General features: G+C 44.1%; 2 protein-coding genes across 2 annotated transcripts in view; one reads left to right on the top strand and one right to left on the bottom strand.

Annotated features, from left to right (window-relative positions):
- cfap45 (cilia and flagella associated protein 45) overlaps positions 1–15,990 on the bottom strand; it is a gene marked incomplete at both ends in the record, with an annotated part of 31,364 nt that extends 15,374 nt beyond the window's left edge. The window contains 6 exons of the mRNA XM_084308847.1: positions 6,962–7,091; positions 7,588–7,766; positions 8,460–8,630; positions 9,716–9,860; positions 14,613–14,746; positions 15,856–15,990. Of these exons, the coding sequence (XP_084164973.1) occupies positions 6,962–7,091; positions 7,588–7,766; positions 8,460–8,630; positions 9,716–9,860; positions 14,613–14,746; positions 15,856–15,990 (894 nt within the window). The remainder of the gene's footprint in view (positions 1–6,961; positions 7,092–7,587; positions 7,767–8,459; positions 8,631–9,715; positions 9,861–14,612; positions 14,747–15,855) is intronic.
- A 1,773-nt stretch (positions 15,991–17,763) lies between these two features.
- Positions 17,764–19,822, top strand: part of slc37a4a (solute carrier family 37 member 4a) — a gene marked incomplete at its 5' end in the record, with an annotated part of 15,562 nt that continues 13,503 nt past the window's right edge. Inside the window, 3 exons of the mRNA XM_084312491.1 lie at positions 17,764–17,911; positions 19,214–19,446; positions 19,753–19,820. Of these exons, the coding sequence (XP_084168617.1) occupies positions 17,764–17,911; positions 19,214–19,446; positions 19,753–19,820 (449 nt within the window). The remainder of the gene's footprint in view (positions 17,912–19,213; positions 19,447–19,752; positions 19,821–19,822) is intronic.

Consider the following 19,822-nt stretch of genomic DNA (forward strand, 5'->3'; position numbering starts at 1 on the left):
ATGATTGCAGGGAACAAGTGTATTGCCATGCTGTGGAAAAGTGCTGAACCCCCCCCCCCCCCCATGTCTATGTGGCTTAGTGAAATCTCTTCGTATATGGCTTCAGAGAAAATAATGTTCAATCTTAAGAAAAAACCACGTCTCTTTGATAAATGCTGGGCTGGGTTTAGGCAATACTTAGAACAGATTACATAGTAGGTTGACGATGTAGGCTATTATTGAAGCTCCCTTTTGTCTTTCTGAAGGGTATATATTGCAATGAACGATACTGTAAATGTTATTAGTTGCTCTTTGAAGAGAAAAGATGTAACGGTAGATATTTATTTGTTTGGTGTAGAGGTATGGGCACCTGTTAGATGGGTGTAACTGGGTTTACAAAACTCTCAAAATGTGTAAAAAAAAAAAAAAAAAAATTGTTTGAGGTCCTAGTCTGGGGGAGGGGAGGGGGGGGGTCTGGCCGAGTTTTTTTTTTTTTTTTTATATTGTTTTTTTTTTATTTTCTTTCAGGGGGGGGGGGGTTAATTTGCATCTATTTTTCTGTAACTCGGGGAGGGGGGGCAGTTGGCAGCATTTCCTTTTGTATGGTTGTTGAACTGTTGAACTGATGCTGTAAAACTGAAAAAAAAGAAAATACCAATAAACATATTGTTTAAAAAAAAAACATGTAGTGAGTTAAACAATATACTTGGAATAGAGCTTAAAGCCATAACAGACTGGGTCAACAATAACAAACTGGTACTCAACATTGCAAAAACAAAAGCAATGGTGTTCGGATCCAGGCACATATTAAGCAGCGATCCACAATTAAGCCTGACTCTGGCTGGTCAGCCAGTGGAACAGGTAAAAGAGGCTAAGTTGCTTGGCATGGTTCTTGATTCAGGTTTAAAGTGGACAAAGCAAATTGACAGTATAATAACAAAGCGCTTCAAAGCGCACTAACATTGGAGTTATGCACAGACAATTATCGTGGCTTACGGTTGAGAAACGTCTGCAATCCCGTCTCATTACTTTTCTCAGAAATGTTCAAGTTGTCAAAAAACCACAGTATTTTTATGATCATATCGTTTGACCATATGACCATATGACTAGACAAGCTACGTCAGGCCATCTAATGGCACCTAAACCGAGAACAAATCTACTAAAATCTTCTGTGACTTACAGAGCTATCATGGAATGGAAGTCATTGCCAAGCTACTTAGCTGAAATAGAATCCAAGGCTACATTTAAGAGGAAGTTAAAGTGCCATCTTCTGACGAGCATGCACTGAGCCATTATGGCAAAGAGGTGAAAACCAGTTGACTGTTGGTTGTGTTTAAGTTGATGGCGGTGAGTGCTGCTCAGGAAGCACTATTTGTTTGATTTTAGTTATTTTAGTTATTTTATTTGAATGCTTTTTGCTGGTGGATATCTTGTACAATATCATTCTAACTGATGTTGATAGTGATGTACTGTAATTGATGATGTGACTGATGTTGATGTTGATGTAATGTATTGATGTTGATGTTGATGATGATGTAATGTATTGAATGTTGTTGTACATTTGTGTGTGCCGGACCCCAGGAAGAATAGCTTTTGCCCAGTGCAAAAGCTAATGGGGATCCTAAATAAACATAAACATAAACACACACACACACACACACACACACACTTTTACATTACATTTTACATGAACCCTTTCACTACCACACTACCAAATGGTTAACCCTTTCACTACCACACTACAGACGGTTAACCGTCTGTAGTGTGGTAGTGAAAGGGTTAAGTCATTTAGCTGACGCTTTTATCCAAAGTGACAAATTGTGAACAACATGTCACCAGGAGGGGTACATCTCTGGCAGCTAAAGATCAGTGGCATTGTTTGTCAAATAGTGTCAAACTTGAGTGTTTTGATTGATTGAAAACTTTATTAACAGATTGCAGAATGGGTACAATACAGTACAGCTCAATACACACAATTGTTAAGGGGATGCAGACCAGAGAAAGACTTTCGTCTTGTTTACATCAGGGTCCCCCATTTTCAATTCATAATGACATTTATGACATACGCAATATACAGATATATATCATGACATTTATGTTTTTATTTATGTTTATTTATGTATTATTTATGTATTCAAATATTTTTTACGGCTGTGGGTAGGGCATTCCACATTGATGTGGCATAATTGCGAAACGTGTTTAGTCCCTTGTTTGAGCCGAATCTGGGTTGTACATGATTTGTGGAACGCCCTCTGGTGTTGTGGTCGTGGTATTCACTGACCTTTGGGAAGTACCTCGACATGTACATGGGTACCTTAGTGGTGTAGTGTATCTTGTAGACCAGGCCCATTGCAAGTTGCTATACTCTGTCGTCTACTCTAAGCCATCCTAGGTTGTCAAAATGTGCAGGGGTGAGGTGGGTTTTAAGAGTAAGGTCAAGCAGTAGTCTGACCAGTTTGTTTTGTGTTTGTAATCTTGTTTTTAGTGCCTTAGAGGTGTTTTGGTACCATGAGGTGCAAGCATAGTCGTAGTACCCTTGAATGAGTGCTCCTGCTAGAGTCTTCAGGGTGTTCTTGTTTACCAGAGAGGAGATCTGGTACAAGAATCTTGTTTGTTGGTTGACTTTTTTGATTACATTGGTTGCCCTTTTGTCACAGGAAAGATGGACCCCAGGTATGTAATTTCATCTTTCCTTGTGACAATATTGTCACCCACTGTAATAGAGAAGTCGTTTGTCTTGCTGAGTTTGATATTTGATCCGAAGAGAATGGACTCTGTTATACCCAGGTGTAATGATAGTTTGTTATCTGCGAGCCAGGTGCAGATTCTGCCAAGTTCAGAGCTGAGGGCTTTTTCAACCTGGAACTTGTTCTTGTCAGAAACCAGCAGGGCTGAGTCGTCCGCGAACAGGAACAAGTTGCAGTCACAAGCTGATGACATGTCATTTGCATGAATTAGGAATAGTAACGGTCCTAGTATGCTTCCTTGTGGAACACCACAGCTCACTGGGAGGGGGGGATAGTCTACCGTTTACCTCCACCATCTGTTCTCTCCCCTCCAGGTAGGATTCCATCCAGCTCACGGATAAACTATTCAAAACCTATTGCTTCTAGCTTGTCAATCAAAATGGAGTGATTGACAGTGTCGAAAGCCTTTTGTAGGTCCAGCATGACCATGCCGCAGTATTTGCCCGCATCCACCTTTTGTTTGATGTGGTCATTCAAATAGAGAAGGCATGTGTCAGTGGAGTGGGATGTTCTGAAGCCAGATTGGAATTCGTAGATTAGATTTTTTTCCGCAAGGTACTTTTCTACCTGTTCGTAGACAATTTTTTCTTTCGAGATGGAGGTAAGAATAGAAACAGGGCGGTAGTTGCCTGGGTCTAATTTGCTGCCTTTTTTGTGCAGGGGGGTCACTCTTGCAATTTTGAAGTTTTTGGGGACGCGTCCCTTTTTTATGGAGAGGTTTATTATGTGTGTGATGACTGGGGTGATGGCGGCTGCTGAGTCTCTGAGGAATTTGGATGGGATATTGTCATGGCCAGTGGCCTTGTTAGGTTGGAGGGAGCTCAGTTTTCTGAGTACCTCAGCTGTTGTTACCATTTTGAGTTTGAAGTCGTCTTTGCGGACCCCTAGGTTTTTGTAGTAGGCTAGGATGTGTTCTACCCCAAAATGCCCTGAGTGGGAGGGTAGTTTATTAACCAGTGTTGTGGCTATGTTTGTGAAGAAAATGTTTTAGTATTTGGCCACATCCAGCTTGTCTGTGATGAGGGTGTTTTTTGTCTTTATGTTTATGTTTGTAAATCTAGATTTTAGTTTTTTGCTGCAGCCTAGTTGGTTGTTGAGTAATTTCCAAAGTTCACAGGGTTTGTTTTTGTTTTCCTCAGTTTTGTCATTGATTTTTTTTGCGGATTTGATCATGGATGGATCATCGTTTCTTAGTCTGTTTCTTTGTATTTTGTATTCCACGTGGGCTTGGAGCTCTCTGTTTGAGCTTTTGGCAAGCTTTGACTGACTTTTATGAGGTTCAGAGCATTTTTCCTCTCTAGTTTTCATAGCGGTCAGTATTTCAGAGTGCGTCCATGGCTCAGCACGATTTTTAACCCTGGTGGTTCTTAGGGGGTTGTTAAGTATTGTTGTGAATTTTGTTTTGAATAAGCCATGTTTCTTCAACTAGTGTACCACTGAGCTCATCTGTGTCACACTCTGAGTGCATAGTACTATAGACATAATTAGCATGATAGGTAGTAGTATAAGTATAGTAGCAGCATAGTAGTAACTAAGGTACATAATAGTAAAAAAATATATAAAATCTTTTTTCAGATATTGTTTGAAGATGTATGTCTTCAACTAAGAGTAAATGGTGGAAAGTTGGGCAGGTTTTGGCTGTCCTGAATGTGGTGGTTTCTGCTGTCCTGACTGTGGTGGTTTCTGCTGTCCTGACTGTGGTGGTTTCTGCTGTCCTGACTGTGGTGGTTTCTGCTGTCCTGGCTGTGGTGGTTTCTGCTGTCCTGGCTGTGGTGGTTTCTGCTGTCCTGACTGGTGGTTTCTGCTGTCCTGACTGGTGGTTTCTGCTGTCCTGGCTGTGGTGGTTTCTGCTGTCCTGACTGGTGGTTTCTGCTGTCCTGACTGGTGGTTTCTGCTGTCCTGACTGGTGGTTTCTGCTGTCCTCACTGTGGTGGTTTCTGCTGTCCTGGCTGTGGTGGTTTCTGCTGTCCTGACTGGTGGTTTCTGCTGTCCTGACTGGTGGTTTCTGCTGTCCTGGCTGTGGTGGTTTCTGCTGTCCTGACTGGTGGTTTCTGCTGTCCTGACTGGTGGTTTCTGCTGTCCTGACTGGTGGTTTCTGCTGTCCTGACTGGTGGTTTCTGCTGTCCTGACTGGTGGTTTCTGCTGTCCTCACTGTGGTGGTTTCTGCTGTCCTGGCTGTGGTGGTTTCTGCTGTCCTGACTGGTGGTTTCTGCTGTCCTGACTGGTGGTTTCTGCTGTCCTGGCTGTGGTGGTTTCTGCTGTCCTGACTGGTGGTTTCTGCTGTCCTGACTGGTGGTTTCTGCTGTCCTGACTGGTGGTTTCTGCTGTCCTCACTGTGGTGGTTTCTGCTGTCCTGGCTGTGGTGGTTTCTGCTGTCCTGACTGGTGGTTTCTGCTGTCCTGACTGGTGGTTTCTGCTGTCCTGACTGGTGGTTTCAGCTGTCCTGACTGGTGGAGGACAGCTGTCCTCACCACCCCAACAACAGCCTGTTCAAGCTGCTGCGGTCAGGCAAACGCCTGCAAACACCAGCAACTAGGACAGAGAGACTTCGGCTCAGCTTCTTCCCCCAGGCCATCAGAGTCTTGAACACTGAACTCTCCACACACAAGCACACATGAGCACACACACAACACACACACTGTATACGCTCACACACTAGCAGTCACTTTAACATGAACACACACACACTCATACTGCACACGCTCACACTTATGGTCACTTTAAACAATGAAAGGTCACTTTAAAAACAAGAACGGGAGTGGTTCTTGTATAGTAAATAGATGGATAGCAAGCTAGCATAAGGACGCATAGTATAACTAGAGATTGTATAGTATAGCATTGTATAGTAGTGTACATAAGACCCAGTGCCTCATCCGTAGCTAACAGTGTATTGCACTATCACAGGACCTAGCATGTCTTACGATGCTTTTGTAAAACTCATGTACATATACCTGATATGTCTTACTCTTATTACTTGTATTATTGCACAAATGTCGCATTCTCATCCTATTGGATTCTTATTATTGTATTATTGTATTATGCACAATCGTTGCAGGCAAGACCCCCCGCATTTCACTGTATACTTGTATGCTGTGACAAATAAAACTCTTGACTTGACTTGGAGAGCATCCTGACTGGCAACATCACCTCCTGGTTTGGGAATAGCACTGCACAAGACCGTAGCAGACTACAAAGAGTGACACGTTCAGCCGAACGCACAATTGGAGGGGGGCTTCCCACCCTCCAGAACATTTACAACAAGCGGTGCAGGGGGAAGGCTAAGAGAATCATCAAGGACTCCAGCCACCCGAACAACTGCCTCTTTGAACTGCTGCAGTCAGGCAAGCGATACCGGAGTCTTAAGGCGAGCACAGAAAGACTCAGAAGAAGCTTCTATCCCCAGGCCATCAGGCTGCTCAACAAACAATAAACACTATGCAACAACCATCAAATGCACACAGCACACACACCCACACGCACACACTCACTTAAACAAACAACACACTGCAGCACCCACTCTCCACACTTTAGATCACCTAAACACACTTTACACTTTATATTTATTGGTAAAGGATTTGCACTACAACTCGTACACCTTACTGTAAATTGTACCTAAATTGTACCTCATCCCATTTCTGCTCTGCACTATATAGTATTGTATATTAGTGCATAGTATATTGTATATTGTATGGTAACTCAGTTACTTCTATTCTGCATCGAACATTGTACATATGTCTATACTAAACACTGTGACCTCTATTTTTACTTCTATTTTACATGCTATACTATTTTATTTCATACTTATCTTGTCTAGCACAGTCTCTGGAGCGTAACAGTAAGAAGCCTTTTGTATAAAAGTATTCTGTACTTCTGTATGACAACTATTAAAGAAACTTGAACTTGGTTTCAGCTGTCCTGACTGTGGTGGGGAGTTCGTTCCACCATTGTGGAGCGAGGACTGAGAATAGCCTGCTTGGCTTTGATGACCCCCCACTACACATACAGTGCAAACACATCACACACTGATGCCGTTCACGACGGAGTGGAAATATGAATATTTTTGACCGTGCATCTCTGTGTCAGCCTCTCTGCCTTCTCGTAGACTCACGGCTGTGTGTTTGTCACTTGCTCACTACATACCCCATAATCATTTTACCAGGACACCCGGCAGCCAGAAACTAGTGCTAGTGCTACCGGTCTGAACCCCTCTGTGTGTTCCGTATGAATCTGCCTACCATCAATTCCTCCAGCTCCATTCTCTCCATCTTCTCCAGCACATGCTTTCCCTCCTGCTCCTTCCTCTCCTGCTGCAGGAGCTTCTCCATCTGACGCTCCTCAATCTGGACCAGAATGCGCTGCTCCCCCCTGGAACACAACGCACAGAGGCTTACTTTACAGTGTGTTTCTGTGTGTGTGTGTGTGTGTGTGTGTGTGTGTGCGTGCGTGCGTGCGTGCGTGCGTGCGTGCGTGCGTGCGTGCGTGCGTGTGTGTGTTAGAAGGCTTGGGAAGTAACCGATTACATGATGATTATGATTACAGTAATCGGATTACAAAGAAGCGTTCTAGCACTTTATAGTAGGTGCTCGGAAGGGTGTGTGCAGTGGTTGAGTGAGTGAAGCTGTACCAACCAACCCACAGAGCACTGTGATTACAGAGGTGCGAATATGAGAATGGTAATCATACTCCTTTACAGGGGGGGGGGGGGGGGTACATTGTTACTACGGTTGTGAGTCCATGAAATTACAAGAAGATCCTCAATTACAAGGGGCAGAGGTGGGATTGCTGCTGTCTGCTGTGTGAATGATGAGAGATCAAGTCAAGCAGGTCAGATGACAGTGTGTCACAGTGGAAATTCCCTTACTGGATTCTCTGCTGCTTGTGCAGATCCTCAATCTGACCCTGGGTCTGTAAGGCCAGACGGCGATCCAGCTCCATCATGTCGTCCAGGCGCCTCTCATCATCCACCAGCTCGTCCCTGATCTGCGTCTTCTCCAGGATCTGTGCGTCGCGTACCGCGAGGCACTGAGCGCCCAGGATCAGCTGAGGACACCAGGAGGACGGGTAGAAACACACACACACACACACACACACACACACACACACACACACACACACACACACACACACACACACACACACACACACACACACACACACACACACACACACACACACACACACACACACACACACACACACACACACACACACACACACACACACACACACACACACACACACACACACACACACACACACACACACACACACACACACACACACACACACACACACACACACACATAGATTTTCAGTATGGGAGGTCCTAGGAAACGGGACACTATGTCTGGCAGTGTTAGTGCCATACTGGACCAGTTGAGCTATGTGCACACACGCACACAAGCGTACGCACACACAAGTGCATGTGCACACACACACACACACACACACACACACACACACACACACACACACGCACACACACACAGGTCACCTTTGTCAATGGTCTTGTCAGTAATCAGGGGACTTTACCTGTGGCCAATATTTAAACCAACATAACATTATTGTTATCTAGGCCGGGTCCATCTATGGCAGAGGTTCTCTGCATTATACTCCTCTTAGGCGGCGTGTCCATAGGAAACATCCTTTTTTGTTGCTAGGCGACTATTGGAAACCCACCAGAAGCACGGAGCTCTTTTAAACGTCGGAACCTTCGTGGGCACTTGGCCTTACCGTGTTGAGCCTGCGGATCTCGTCCTCTTGCTCCATCCTCATGCCGTTGGCCCGGTCCAGCACGTACTGAGCCCGGTCCCGGGCATCTGCCTCGATTTCATTCAGTGCCTGGTTCTTCTTGCGCGATAGGTCAGCTTGATGGATCAGAGCTTTCCTCTCCTCCACCGCATCCTACAAGGAGAGGTGTGCGTGTAGATGATGTTCAGTCTTGAGTGAGGATCACTGTGGCCACGATCCAGGTGGGAGGTAGGGTTAAAGGGATAGGTCTGGTTTTTGGAACCCTAGCCCTATTGGTTACCTACCAATGATAGTATTGATTGGTAGAGTCCTTTCTGTGAAGTAGATTTCAGTTGTCTTCAGTCAGCTTGTAAGACGGGAGCTTGACCACGGTGACCTTGCAGTGGATTGTGGCTAACTAGTTGGGAGAAAGGACTACTGATCAACACCACCATTGGTAAGTACTGTAGCAAATAGGACTAGGGTTCCAAAAAGCCTTCTGTGCAGTAAATGCATTGAGTTGAGCTGTTGCATGACAACAACTAGTCTTCCTGGGGTCCACACAAAACATAAAACAGACTTTTACAGAACAGTAAATTTAAAATTTAAAACAGATTTCTGAAGTCCATTTTCCTTCAAGCATTGACTTTCATATATATCTTCCATCATATACCACTTATTTTCAGATTTTCATTTCATTGGAAAGTGGTGAGTGTTATGGTGAGTGTTATTATAGAAAAACCATATACCCTCTTAATGCTTTGTTACCCTTTAAGAAACAGTCAATATTTCTTGTACTATTCCTTTTACGATCAATCAGCTTACTACAAAACACTCTGACATACAGAGGACATGTTTTGTCTTAAACCACTCCTAGCCACAGCAGGTGCAGGCTTATCAGTATTCATCCCAGACAGTTTTTTTCTGTATGCAAAACCTTGTTTCTCTAACTGTATAAAAGCCTTGACTGGGGCTCACTTATCAGATTGTCTTGTACTTTGTGTATTGAACTGAGACTTCTGTGCTCACAGAATAAAACCATTTTCTTTGCAATCCCTTGACTCTATCTCAATTTCTCTTAAGTTCACTGGACTTGGTCAAACAAAATTTCCACAACAGTGTGGTAACATTACATGGTAAAACAATCCATTTGGTGGGTGCTTTTATCCAAATTAAGCCATCTGTAGTAGGGTGTGACCCAATGCTAATCAAACCCCTGACCCTAGCACCATGTTACCCACCACCACCCCCCTTCTCACCATGGCTGCCTCCCTCCTCTCCTGCAGGACCTCCCTCGCTGCCTCCCTCTCCTCCTTGGTGGTCACCCGGGCTGCCACAGTGATCCGTTCCATCACAGCGGGGGGCAGGATGATAGAATGTCCAGAGGGATCCTTCTTCGGGATCCTGTGAAATGGAGTTGGAGTCATGTTTGTTGGTTTTAGTTTATTGCCACAATGTAGATTTATTGGGCGTGATGTGTTGTTGTATAAATCAAATCAAATTTATTTGTAAGGCCCGACAACACACGTTAATGTCCCCATGGGCCGTACACTTCTTCTTTAAACAAGTCAAGAAGAAAGATCACAATAAGTCAAGAACAAAACAAGAACACCATAAGGTCCAAAAGATTTAAAATAAATGCAAAATAAATAAATGCAACACTCCCAGACATACCCCACGCGAAGGTAAGGAAAAACTCACTAAACCTAGCAATAGGAGGGGGTTAGAGAGTTCCCATGTTTGTAGTGGGCGGAGATGGAGCAATAAATACATGTAGTGAGCATATGCATATATGGTGACAGTACAATCATAGTATATAAGAAAATTGTGAAATAGAGTAATAGATAGAACTACTGCAAGCGTATGGATACAGGATGAGATACAAGACAATAGCTCAGGGCCGTATGCCCCGTGGGGGCAGGAGAAGTCACTCAGAGGGTTCAGCACTGCAGGCCAGACAGAAGACGGTATGAAGCTGTCCCATGGGACCGGTTGAGACAGAGACAGAGGTTAAAAGGTTCTCCTATGTCTGCAGAAAAGCAGACAAGGGAGCAAATAGACATCCATTAGGTCCATTATCCCCTACTTTCCCTCATCCCCTCTCTCCCCCCCCCCCTATTTTCCTTGCCCTATTTTTTGTCCTGATTGTAAAGCGACCTTGGGTTCTATGAAAGGCGCTATATAAATTTGATCTATTATTATTATTATTATTATTATTATTATTATTATTATTATTATTATATATTATTATTATTATTATTATTATTATTATTAATTATTATTATTATTATTATTATTATTATTATTATTATTATTATTATTATTATTATTATTATTATTATTATTATTATTATTATTATTATTATTATTATTATTATTATTATCCTAACTAAACTAGACAGATTAATCTAAGGGTCAGTCGCCGACCAGGTGAGATCAGGGTAGGTTGAAGTAGAGAGAGAAAAGATGGGTCTTAAGCAGGGATTTAAAAGCTTCGACAGAGCAGGCGCCCCTGACGACGGCAGGTAATTTGTTCCACAGGTAGGGAGCGCGGTAGACAAAGGTTCTGTGGCCGGCGGATTTCTTTTTAACCCTAGGAATCGATAGAAGCCCCGCATTTTGTGAGCGCAGAGCACGAGCGGGCGAGTATCGAGAGATGAGATCGGATAGATAAAGCGGTGCAAGCCCATTTAAAATTTTGTACGTGAGGAGTAGCACTTTAAAGTCAGATCGGGCACATTGTGGTGTATCATAATTAATTTGTTGAATACAATAGCATTTTTATAATGTTGACACAAATTAAAGAATATTTACACTAAGTTCTCTTTTACCTCTTATTTAATTCATTCATTAATTTAATTGTAGGCACTGTTTATATTGTACATAGTCCTGTGTGTTGTATATTGTGTCCTATGTTACTTTTGTGTTTGTCTCTTTCTATATACACCATGGGAAGGGGGGCACGTAATTGAATTTTATACTGGCACATGGGTCTAATACAGCAATGGATTATGGGTAAATGCAACGTTAAAGCAGTGCCAATGTAAGACTGACTTTACATTAAACTAATGACAATAATATAGTATAAAGTAGGGTATTATTTGGACTAAAGAATGGTGTTGTCTCACCCTACTCGCATGTTGAGGGAGAGCACTGAGAAACCACGGCCGAGAGTGAGCTCTCCGGGAACAACCCCACATTGCCGGTATCGCTTCTCTGCCTTTTGTAGGTAGTTAGTTGTAGAATCTAATACAGTTTGCGCTGTTCTTCTGGTCGCAACCGGAACGGTCTGACTTCCTGTGCTAACATTCTAATCTACACTGCTGCCACCTGTCGTCACGGAGGGTAATTGCAGCCATTGTATTTTTTTTTTAAATGTTTAAAAAAACAGGAAAAATACGGGAAAATATTTTAACGGGATGACGGCGGAAGGAAGGTTGAAATACAGTACAATCCCGGGAAAAACGGGATGGTTGACAGGTATGGACAAAACGGGTGTGATGTGAGCAAATTTTCTAGTTTTAGTTAGTATCCATGCAGCCGCATTTTGCACGAGTTGAAGATTTTTGATGCTTGAATTAGGTAGGCCTGAAAAAAGTGCATTACAGTAGTCTAGACGTGATGAGACAAAAGCATGAATTAAGGTTTCAGCATCAGCCAGAGTTAAAATTGGGCGAATTTTTGCAATATTACGAAGATGGAAGAAGGCAATTTTGGTGACATTTTTTATATGTGCATTAAATGAGAGGGAGGAATAAAAAATGACTCCGAGGTTTTTTATGGTGGAGCTCTGGGATACATGACAAGTATCAAAGTTGAGGGAGATGTCCTGAAACAGTCCTCTGTGGTTTGGGGGGCCAACAATTAACATCTCAGTTTTATCTGCATTAAGGAGTAGAAAGTTTTGCAACATCCACTTTTTGACGGCAAGCAGGCAAGCCTCAAGATTTTGTAATTGGGAGGAATCATTTGGCTTAATAGGTATATATAATTGGGTGTCATCAGCGTAAAAATGAAAGTTTATGCCAAATTTCCGTATGATATTGCCGAGGGGTAGCATGTAAATAAATAAAAAATAGCAAAGGGCAGAGCGGTCAGGTGGCGTAGCAGAGATTGCGTTCGTCACCAACGCTGGAGACGCTGGATTCGACTGTTCGAATCCAGCTCCCGGCGTTGTCACCAGCTTGGCTGGCCGTTCACACTAATACAATTGGCAGTATTAGAGGGTGGGAAAGCTGGAGGGGTGGGTCCGGGTCGTTGTAAACAGCGACTCCTACAGTTCGGTCGGGGCGCCTGCTCAGCGCGGATAGGATCTAAGGGGTGTAGTGTGATCCTTCCACACGTTACACCCTCTCAGTGAGGCTGCCAGGTGAAAAGAAGCGGTTGATTGGCTAGACGTGTGTCGGAGGAAGCATGTGATAGCCTCCACTCTCCCAGACCGACTGTGGGGGGTAAGTGCGCAGCGACCAGGAAGGGGATTGGGAATTGGCATAACGACTAACATTGGGATGGGAGAAAATCGGAGGAAAAAGGATAAAAAAAAGAATAAAAAAAATAAAAAATAGCAAAGGGCCCAGGACAGAGCCTTGTCCTTGTGGGACCCCGCATTGCACTGGGAGGGTCTCAGATGTTAAATCATTATAGAACACGCATTGTGTTCTATCAGTTAAATAAGATTTAAACCAAGCAAGTGCGTGACCCCGAATGCCAACATGATTCTCAAGCCGACCTAGAAGAATCGAATGATCGATAGTATCAAAGGCTGCACTGAGATCAAGCAATAAAAGCACAGAAGTTAGGTTTGAGTCAAGAGAGAGCAGTAAGTCATTTGTGACTTTGGTAACTGCCGTTTCGGTGGAGTGTAAGGCTCTAAAGCCAGATTGAAAAGATTCATTAAGATTATTGTTTGATAGATGGTCAGTAAGTTGCGTTGCGACAATCCGTTCTAATATTTTGGATAGGAACGGAAGATTGGAGATGGGTCTGTAATTTTTTAAAGGGGACATGCATTGCTATTCCTAGCACTATTTGGGCAACTTTACACAATTCCTGTGAGTATTGAAGACATCTGTACGTTTTTTTTTTTTTTAATGCATTGTTTTATATTTCTAATCAAGTACTCAAAACCATCATTTTTCAGCCTCAGGATTTCAGGCTTGGCTCCGCCCATAAGCACTTTGAGTGACAGTCAGCCCACACAGTCTGCGACTGGTAGACAGAGAGAGAGAGAGAGAGAGAGAGAGAGAGGGGGGGGTGGGGGGTGGGAGAGAGAGGGAGAGAGAGGAGAGAGAGAGAGAGAGAGAGAGGATTCACTGTATCATTCTGCTCCGCGGGGCGGGGGGGGGGGGACCTGCGTGCGGAGTGTTTGCACAGTGGTCTCCCTCCCTCCCTCTCTCTTCCTTTCTTCTTTCTTTCACTCTCTCCCTCTGTATCATTCTGCTCTCCGCGGGGCGGGGGGGGGGGGGGGGGGGGACACCTGCGCGTGGAGTGCCTGCACAGTGGTCTCCCTCCCTCCCTCTCTCTTCCTTTCTTCTTTCTTTCACTCTCCCTCTGTATCGTTCTGCTCTCCGCGGGGCGGGGGGGGGGGGGGACCTGCACGCGGAGTGTTTGCACAGTGGTCTCTCTCTCTCTCCCTCTCTCTCTCTCTCTCTCTCCCTCTCTCTCTCTCTCTCCCTCTCTCTCTCTCTCCCTCTCTCTCTCCCTCTCTCTCTCCCTCTCTCTCTCTCTCCCTCAGAGTGCATGCAGAGGTGTCGGGAAGTGGTTTCCACTCGCTGTGTAGAGGTAGATTGTGGGCGGGCATTAGCTCCAATCACAGAGCCAATCGCATCACTGTCCGCTTACCCAGGGCCCCGGTGACGTCACGACATGCCTCAAATCAGGATGACCTAATTAAATCTAGCAGGAAATGGTCTGAGCTGAATCAGAGCAATCCGCCAATATGGTGTTTTGACACAAAAACACATTGATACTAACTCCTATTACTATAATACAATGCTAGAGACTGAAAAATGACATTTATAATGCATGTCACCTTTAAGATTAGAGGGTCGAGGTTCGTCATGAGGCATGTGATTCATGAAGCACATTTCACAACAGGATTATCTGCGGTGCGCTATTAAAGCATTTACTTTCTCTGAGTTAGCGGTAGAAGCTCACCTCAGATTGCGGATACGGTCTTTGGTGATGATGCGGATATTTTGTTGATGGGTCTTGTGAGGGCCACTCTTGGACCTGGTGGTCCCCGAGTTTCCCTGTGTCTCGGTTTGTTTGGTATCATCACAGCTTGATTGCTTAGGAAAGCAAGAGACATACCATAAACCGTTTTTTTTACATAAGTATTGCATTTAAAACACAAAAAACACACGAATCACGCCATCGGTCTCTACTGGGCCTCAGGGGCGGATTTAGGATTGTAGGAGATCCGGGGCTTAGCCCAGATAGGTGCCCGCGTTTTTTTTTTTTTTTTTTTTTGGCAGGCAAGGGGTGGTTTGGAGGGGGTCACGACCCCCTCCACAGCAGATTTTTTTTTAATTTAATGAACCTGTACGTGCAATTTCCTGCAATATAGAGCCTTCAATCTTGACCAATAAAGCTGCTCTTTTCACTATAAAACTCAGTTAACCATAACCATAACGGTTAGATTTATATATTGGGGGGGGGGGGTATATCATATTTTTCATATGATCAAAAAGTGGTGGAGCAAGAGCATACCTTTGCTCCCCCAAGTTCAATAGTGGGAGAGCAGAGATGCTCCGAATGCTCTTATGGCCAGGCGTCTATGATTCACTGATACAAAATAAAATAGTGCAGTGCAATAAAATAGTTAGTAAAATAGAATAAAATAATGCAATAGTGCATTGCAATAAAATAGTTATCATCGTATTTTGATTCACTGATACAAAGTAAAATAGTGCAGTGCAATAAAATAGTTAGTAAAATAGAATAAAATAATGCAATAGTGCATTGCAATAAAATAGTTATCATCGTATTTTTTCGGGAGGCCGGTAAGGAGTGCATTACAGTAGTCGAGTTGGCTTGAGATAAAGGCATGGATCTGGTTTTCAGCGTCCTTTTGATTTATAAATGGCCGTACTTTAGCTATGTTTCTAAGGTGGAAGAATTAAGTTTTTGTCAACTTGTTGATTGTGATTTAAAGCTTAGGTCTGAGTCTACCATAACACCAAGACTTAACTCACTCAAATACAGTTAGCAGCTGGATAGACCACAGATGGAAATTAGCTTCTGCTAAATCTGGTGCAAACATATTTTCATGTAACAATGATGAATTGTCAAAAAAAAAAAAAAAAAAAAAAATTTAAATAGATTCAGGGCTTTTCAGAAAACATTCAGGGCTTGAGCCCAAGTAGCCACCCCCTAGCCCCGCCCCTGCTGGGCCTACCTGTTTGGGGTCAAACAGCGTCTCGTCCACCTGAGAAGTGAGGGCCCGGATGCGATAGTGGCGTCTTTCAGGGTGCTTCGAAGGCGAAGCCGAAGAGCAGGTCTGCGGCTGGAAGGGAAAAAGCGCTAAAATCATGCAGTCTAGTGGGAGAATGTCTTTATATGACATTGCTAGATTGGCTAACGCTAAACCCGAAACTTACCATGGCTTCTTCAGACAGTTCTGCTCACAAACCCAAGAAAAGCAGCTATGAGGAATACAACGTCCTCATGAAAAACTCAACAGAATCCGTTATGTAAACTTAGCTTGCTACGCTAGATAATACGTGTTATTGTGGGTTTGAGCGTTACGACCTGCATCCTTTGAAAGAGAGGTGTGTAATGTTGTCGCTCCGTCGCCTTGGAAACGCACAATCGATAGAGGAGGGGCTTTGACAGGTCCGTCATCCACGTGTCCAGTGGCGGAGATTGTGTTGCAAACAGTGACCATGAAACTCTGTTTGAGTGTAGAACAAAGTAATCAGTCGGATTCTGCCCAAACCTGATTTGCACGCAGATGATTAAATACAAGACCGTACCAGCGTGTGCAGCTGAGGAACAGGAACTCTAATGTTAATGCTCTTAATTAATATCGCTGTTTGTTGATAGCAGATGCTAGTTCGGACTGCCCGGAAGAAACTGTTTACACGTTTTTTTTAGCTGTAATGGGAGTGGTTACGGTTATGGGTAGGTTTATAAACAATGTTATTAATGCTACAATTATAACGACTTGTGGTTTTGCAGCTTGGTCAAAAACTGGCGACCCCCCAAAAACGGCAATGGCCCCGTCCGATCTAGCATCTACCCTTGCGACCGACAGAGCAGACTTTGGACGACGTGGAGTCAGAGTAGAGGTACAACGTTTTCGATGACACCTGTATTTAGTCCGTGCCATGTTACCATAGCCCATTACCAACCCTAGCCTTCGTACAATGTACATTTTCACGGTTGAATAATTCTATGCAAGATGCAGTTGAACTCTTACTAGGCTCGTGTGGAGCGATCAATCGCTTGGTATTTTCATCCATTCGCTCTTTTATCAAAATACATTTTTCACTAAACATTCTATTTCTAGGCAAGACTTCGTTGAACTCTTGAGCTCGTGTGAAGTGAAGCGATCGATGGCTTGCCTCGGTATTTTCATTCACTCATTCACTTTATCAAAAGACAGTTTGTGCAGCCTTGCTTGCATCACCATAAAGTATTTGTGTACATTGCGTTTTATGGTATCACAACTGTGAATATAATGCGGCGTTCTCTCTCTCTCTCTCTCTCTCTCTCATGTGTAGGTCTTGTGCTTGGGGGGCGTCACTTTTCTGCCCTGTTCACACGACGAAAGGAGCGCCTCCCACAGGCCTGCATTCGCCATTGGCCTTCCCATTGAATCATTAACCGTCCCAGGCTGAGAACTCCCTCACTAACATCCTATGGGTACATGGACAGTGGAGGAAGAGAAAAACAAGGCCAAGGTCGATGCTCTGGGACAGAGGACCTTATTTCAATTTTCAACCACTTCTAGGATAAAACATATCATTACGTTTAGCACTGATAAGGATAAACACAGACTCACTGAATTGACTCCATTCACTAACCCTGCTTCTCAGCTCTCCCTTGTCTGAACAGGAGTAAGATAGATGAAATCTGTCTGTAGAAAAGTTGACCCTTGACCCCACCTATTGATTACAGCAGTCTTCCGCATTCAACCAGCTTCCTTCAGTACGACAGCTCCTGAACCAAAGTTCATTGTCACACAAGCCTGTCAAAACACCAGGAGCCTGCTCCCTCCTCTGTCTGGAGGATCATATTTAAGCCTGTTTCCATTTAAGATTTTTTTTTTAATACTGGAATACAACACTTTGTACAGCAAGCCATGGCATCCGCAGGGTATGGATACTACCGCACCACTATCTTCCTGGCCATGTTTGTGGGCTACACGCTGTACTACTTCAACAGGAAAACCTTCTCCTTCGTGATGCCTTCTCTGATGCAGGAGGTCACTCTGGACAAAGATGACTTGGGTACGAGTGACTTGGTTTTCTTGGTTTTCTTGTCTGTGCTTGGGGTGTATTTGTCAAGTTTCGTGCAAGTCAAGTTTATAGATCGCATACACATAGCAACATGGCAGTGAGATGCTTTGTTCCTGTTGTTACTCTCTCATCTCTATATGCAGGAAACAGGGAATCAATCAGTCAATCACTCACTCAAGTAGACAAGTGAATGGAATGATAATAATAAGAGTCATACAATTGTAGAAATAAAATACCGGTAGAACATTTAAAAAGAGGTGATAGTACTACTTACTATGTAAACATGTTTGCACAATACATTTAATTAAATATAGTCTTGTATGGTATGCATATAGGCAATACAGTGCAATGTCCTTGACATGCATAGCAGCAATGAACTGATATGAATTGTAGCCATGAGCAACATAAACCAAAGCTCATGGCTTGAGTGTTCGTTTTACATACCTGTACGTGTACAATGTTGTCAACAATATGAGTTTATGTAGCCCTTTGGTATAGGTCACCAATTCCCCTATTACTATCATCTTTACATTCTGTTACTCATCTTCTCCACCCGTCCCACGGCACGACCCCCCCCCCCCCCCCCCCCAGAGTTATTTCCACTGGCAGGAGCACTCATTCAAGGGTACTACGACTATGCTTGCACCTCATGGTACCAAAGCACCTCAAAGGCGCTAAAAACAAAATTACAAACATCACAAAACAAACTGGTCAGACTACTACTTGACCTGACTCCTAGAACCCACCTCACCCCTGCCCACTTAGGACAACCTAGGATGGCTTAGAGTAGACGACAGAGTACAGCAACTTGCAATGGGCCTGGTCTAAAAGATACACTACACCACTAAGGTACATGTCGAGGTACTTCCCAAAGGTCAGTGAATACCACGACCACAACACCAGAGGGAGCTCCACAAATCATGTTAAACCCAGATTCGGCTCAACAAGGGACTAAACACGTTTTGCAATTATGCCACAACAATGTGGAATGCCCTACCCACAGCTGTAAAGGAATGTGAATCACTACCCACCTTCAAAACCTCTAAAAGAGCACCTACGGGTGACTACAATTCTAAACTGGCCCCTGTAAATGTCCAAACCCAACCCCCGCAAAATGTACAGTTCCCCCCCACCGCCTACGCAACCCCCCAAATCCACCCACCCAACCACCTCCAATGTACAGTTTCCCCACCAATCAATTTCAATCAATCAATCAATCAATCAATCAAACCCTTTTCCTTGAGTGTTGGAGCTCTGTTTGTTCTGCGTGACCCCCTGCCCCTCTTCCTTCAGGCCTGATCACCAGCAGTCAGTCGTTGGCCTACGCCATCAGTAAGTTCATCAGCGGCGTCCTGTCGGACCAGATCAGTGCCCGCTGGCTCTTCTCCATCGGCCTGTTCATGGTGGGAGGCATCAACGTGCTCTTCTCCTGGTCCTCCACCGTGGCCGTCTTCTCCGGCCTCTGGTTCCTCAATGGCCTGGGCCAGGGCCTGGGCTGGCCTCCCTGTGGCAGGGTGCTGCGCAAGGTAGGCGAGACTCGCAGTGCTATGATAAGAGTACTAGAGCACACACACACACACACACACACACACACACACACACACACACCACCACGTTCACCCTCCGATAATGGAAGGTGCAAACATCTATGATTTTTATATTGTCACTATCTGAAAATGGCATCCACTGCCAGCTGTCAACGTGGTTGCTGCCAATCCAGGCTTGTTGTATTAGTTCAATGATGTCACCCCTGGCTATTGGAGACGAGCCATATCACTCTGTGTATAAGTCAGTTCTGATTGCTTGTCATTATTTCTCCCCCTTCCTGCCAGTGGTTCGAGCCCTCTCAGTTTGGCACATGGTGGGCCATTCTCTCCTGCAGCATGAACCTGGCCGGCAGTC

Source organism: Notolepis coatsorum, assembly GCF_963971535.1.
Source record: "Notolepis coatsorum genome assembly, chromosome: 1".
NCBI lineage: Eukaryota > Metazoa > Chordata > Actinopteri > Aulopiformes > Paralepididae > Notolepis > Notolepis coatsorum.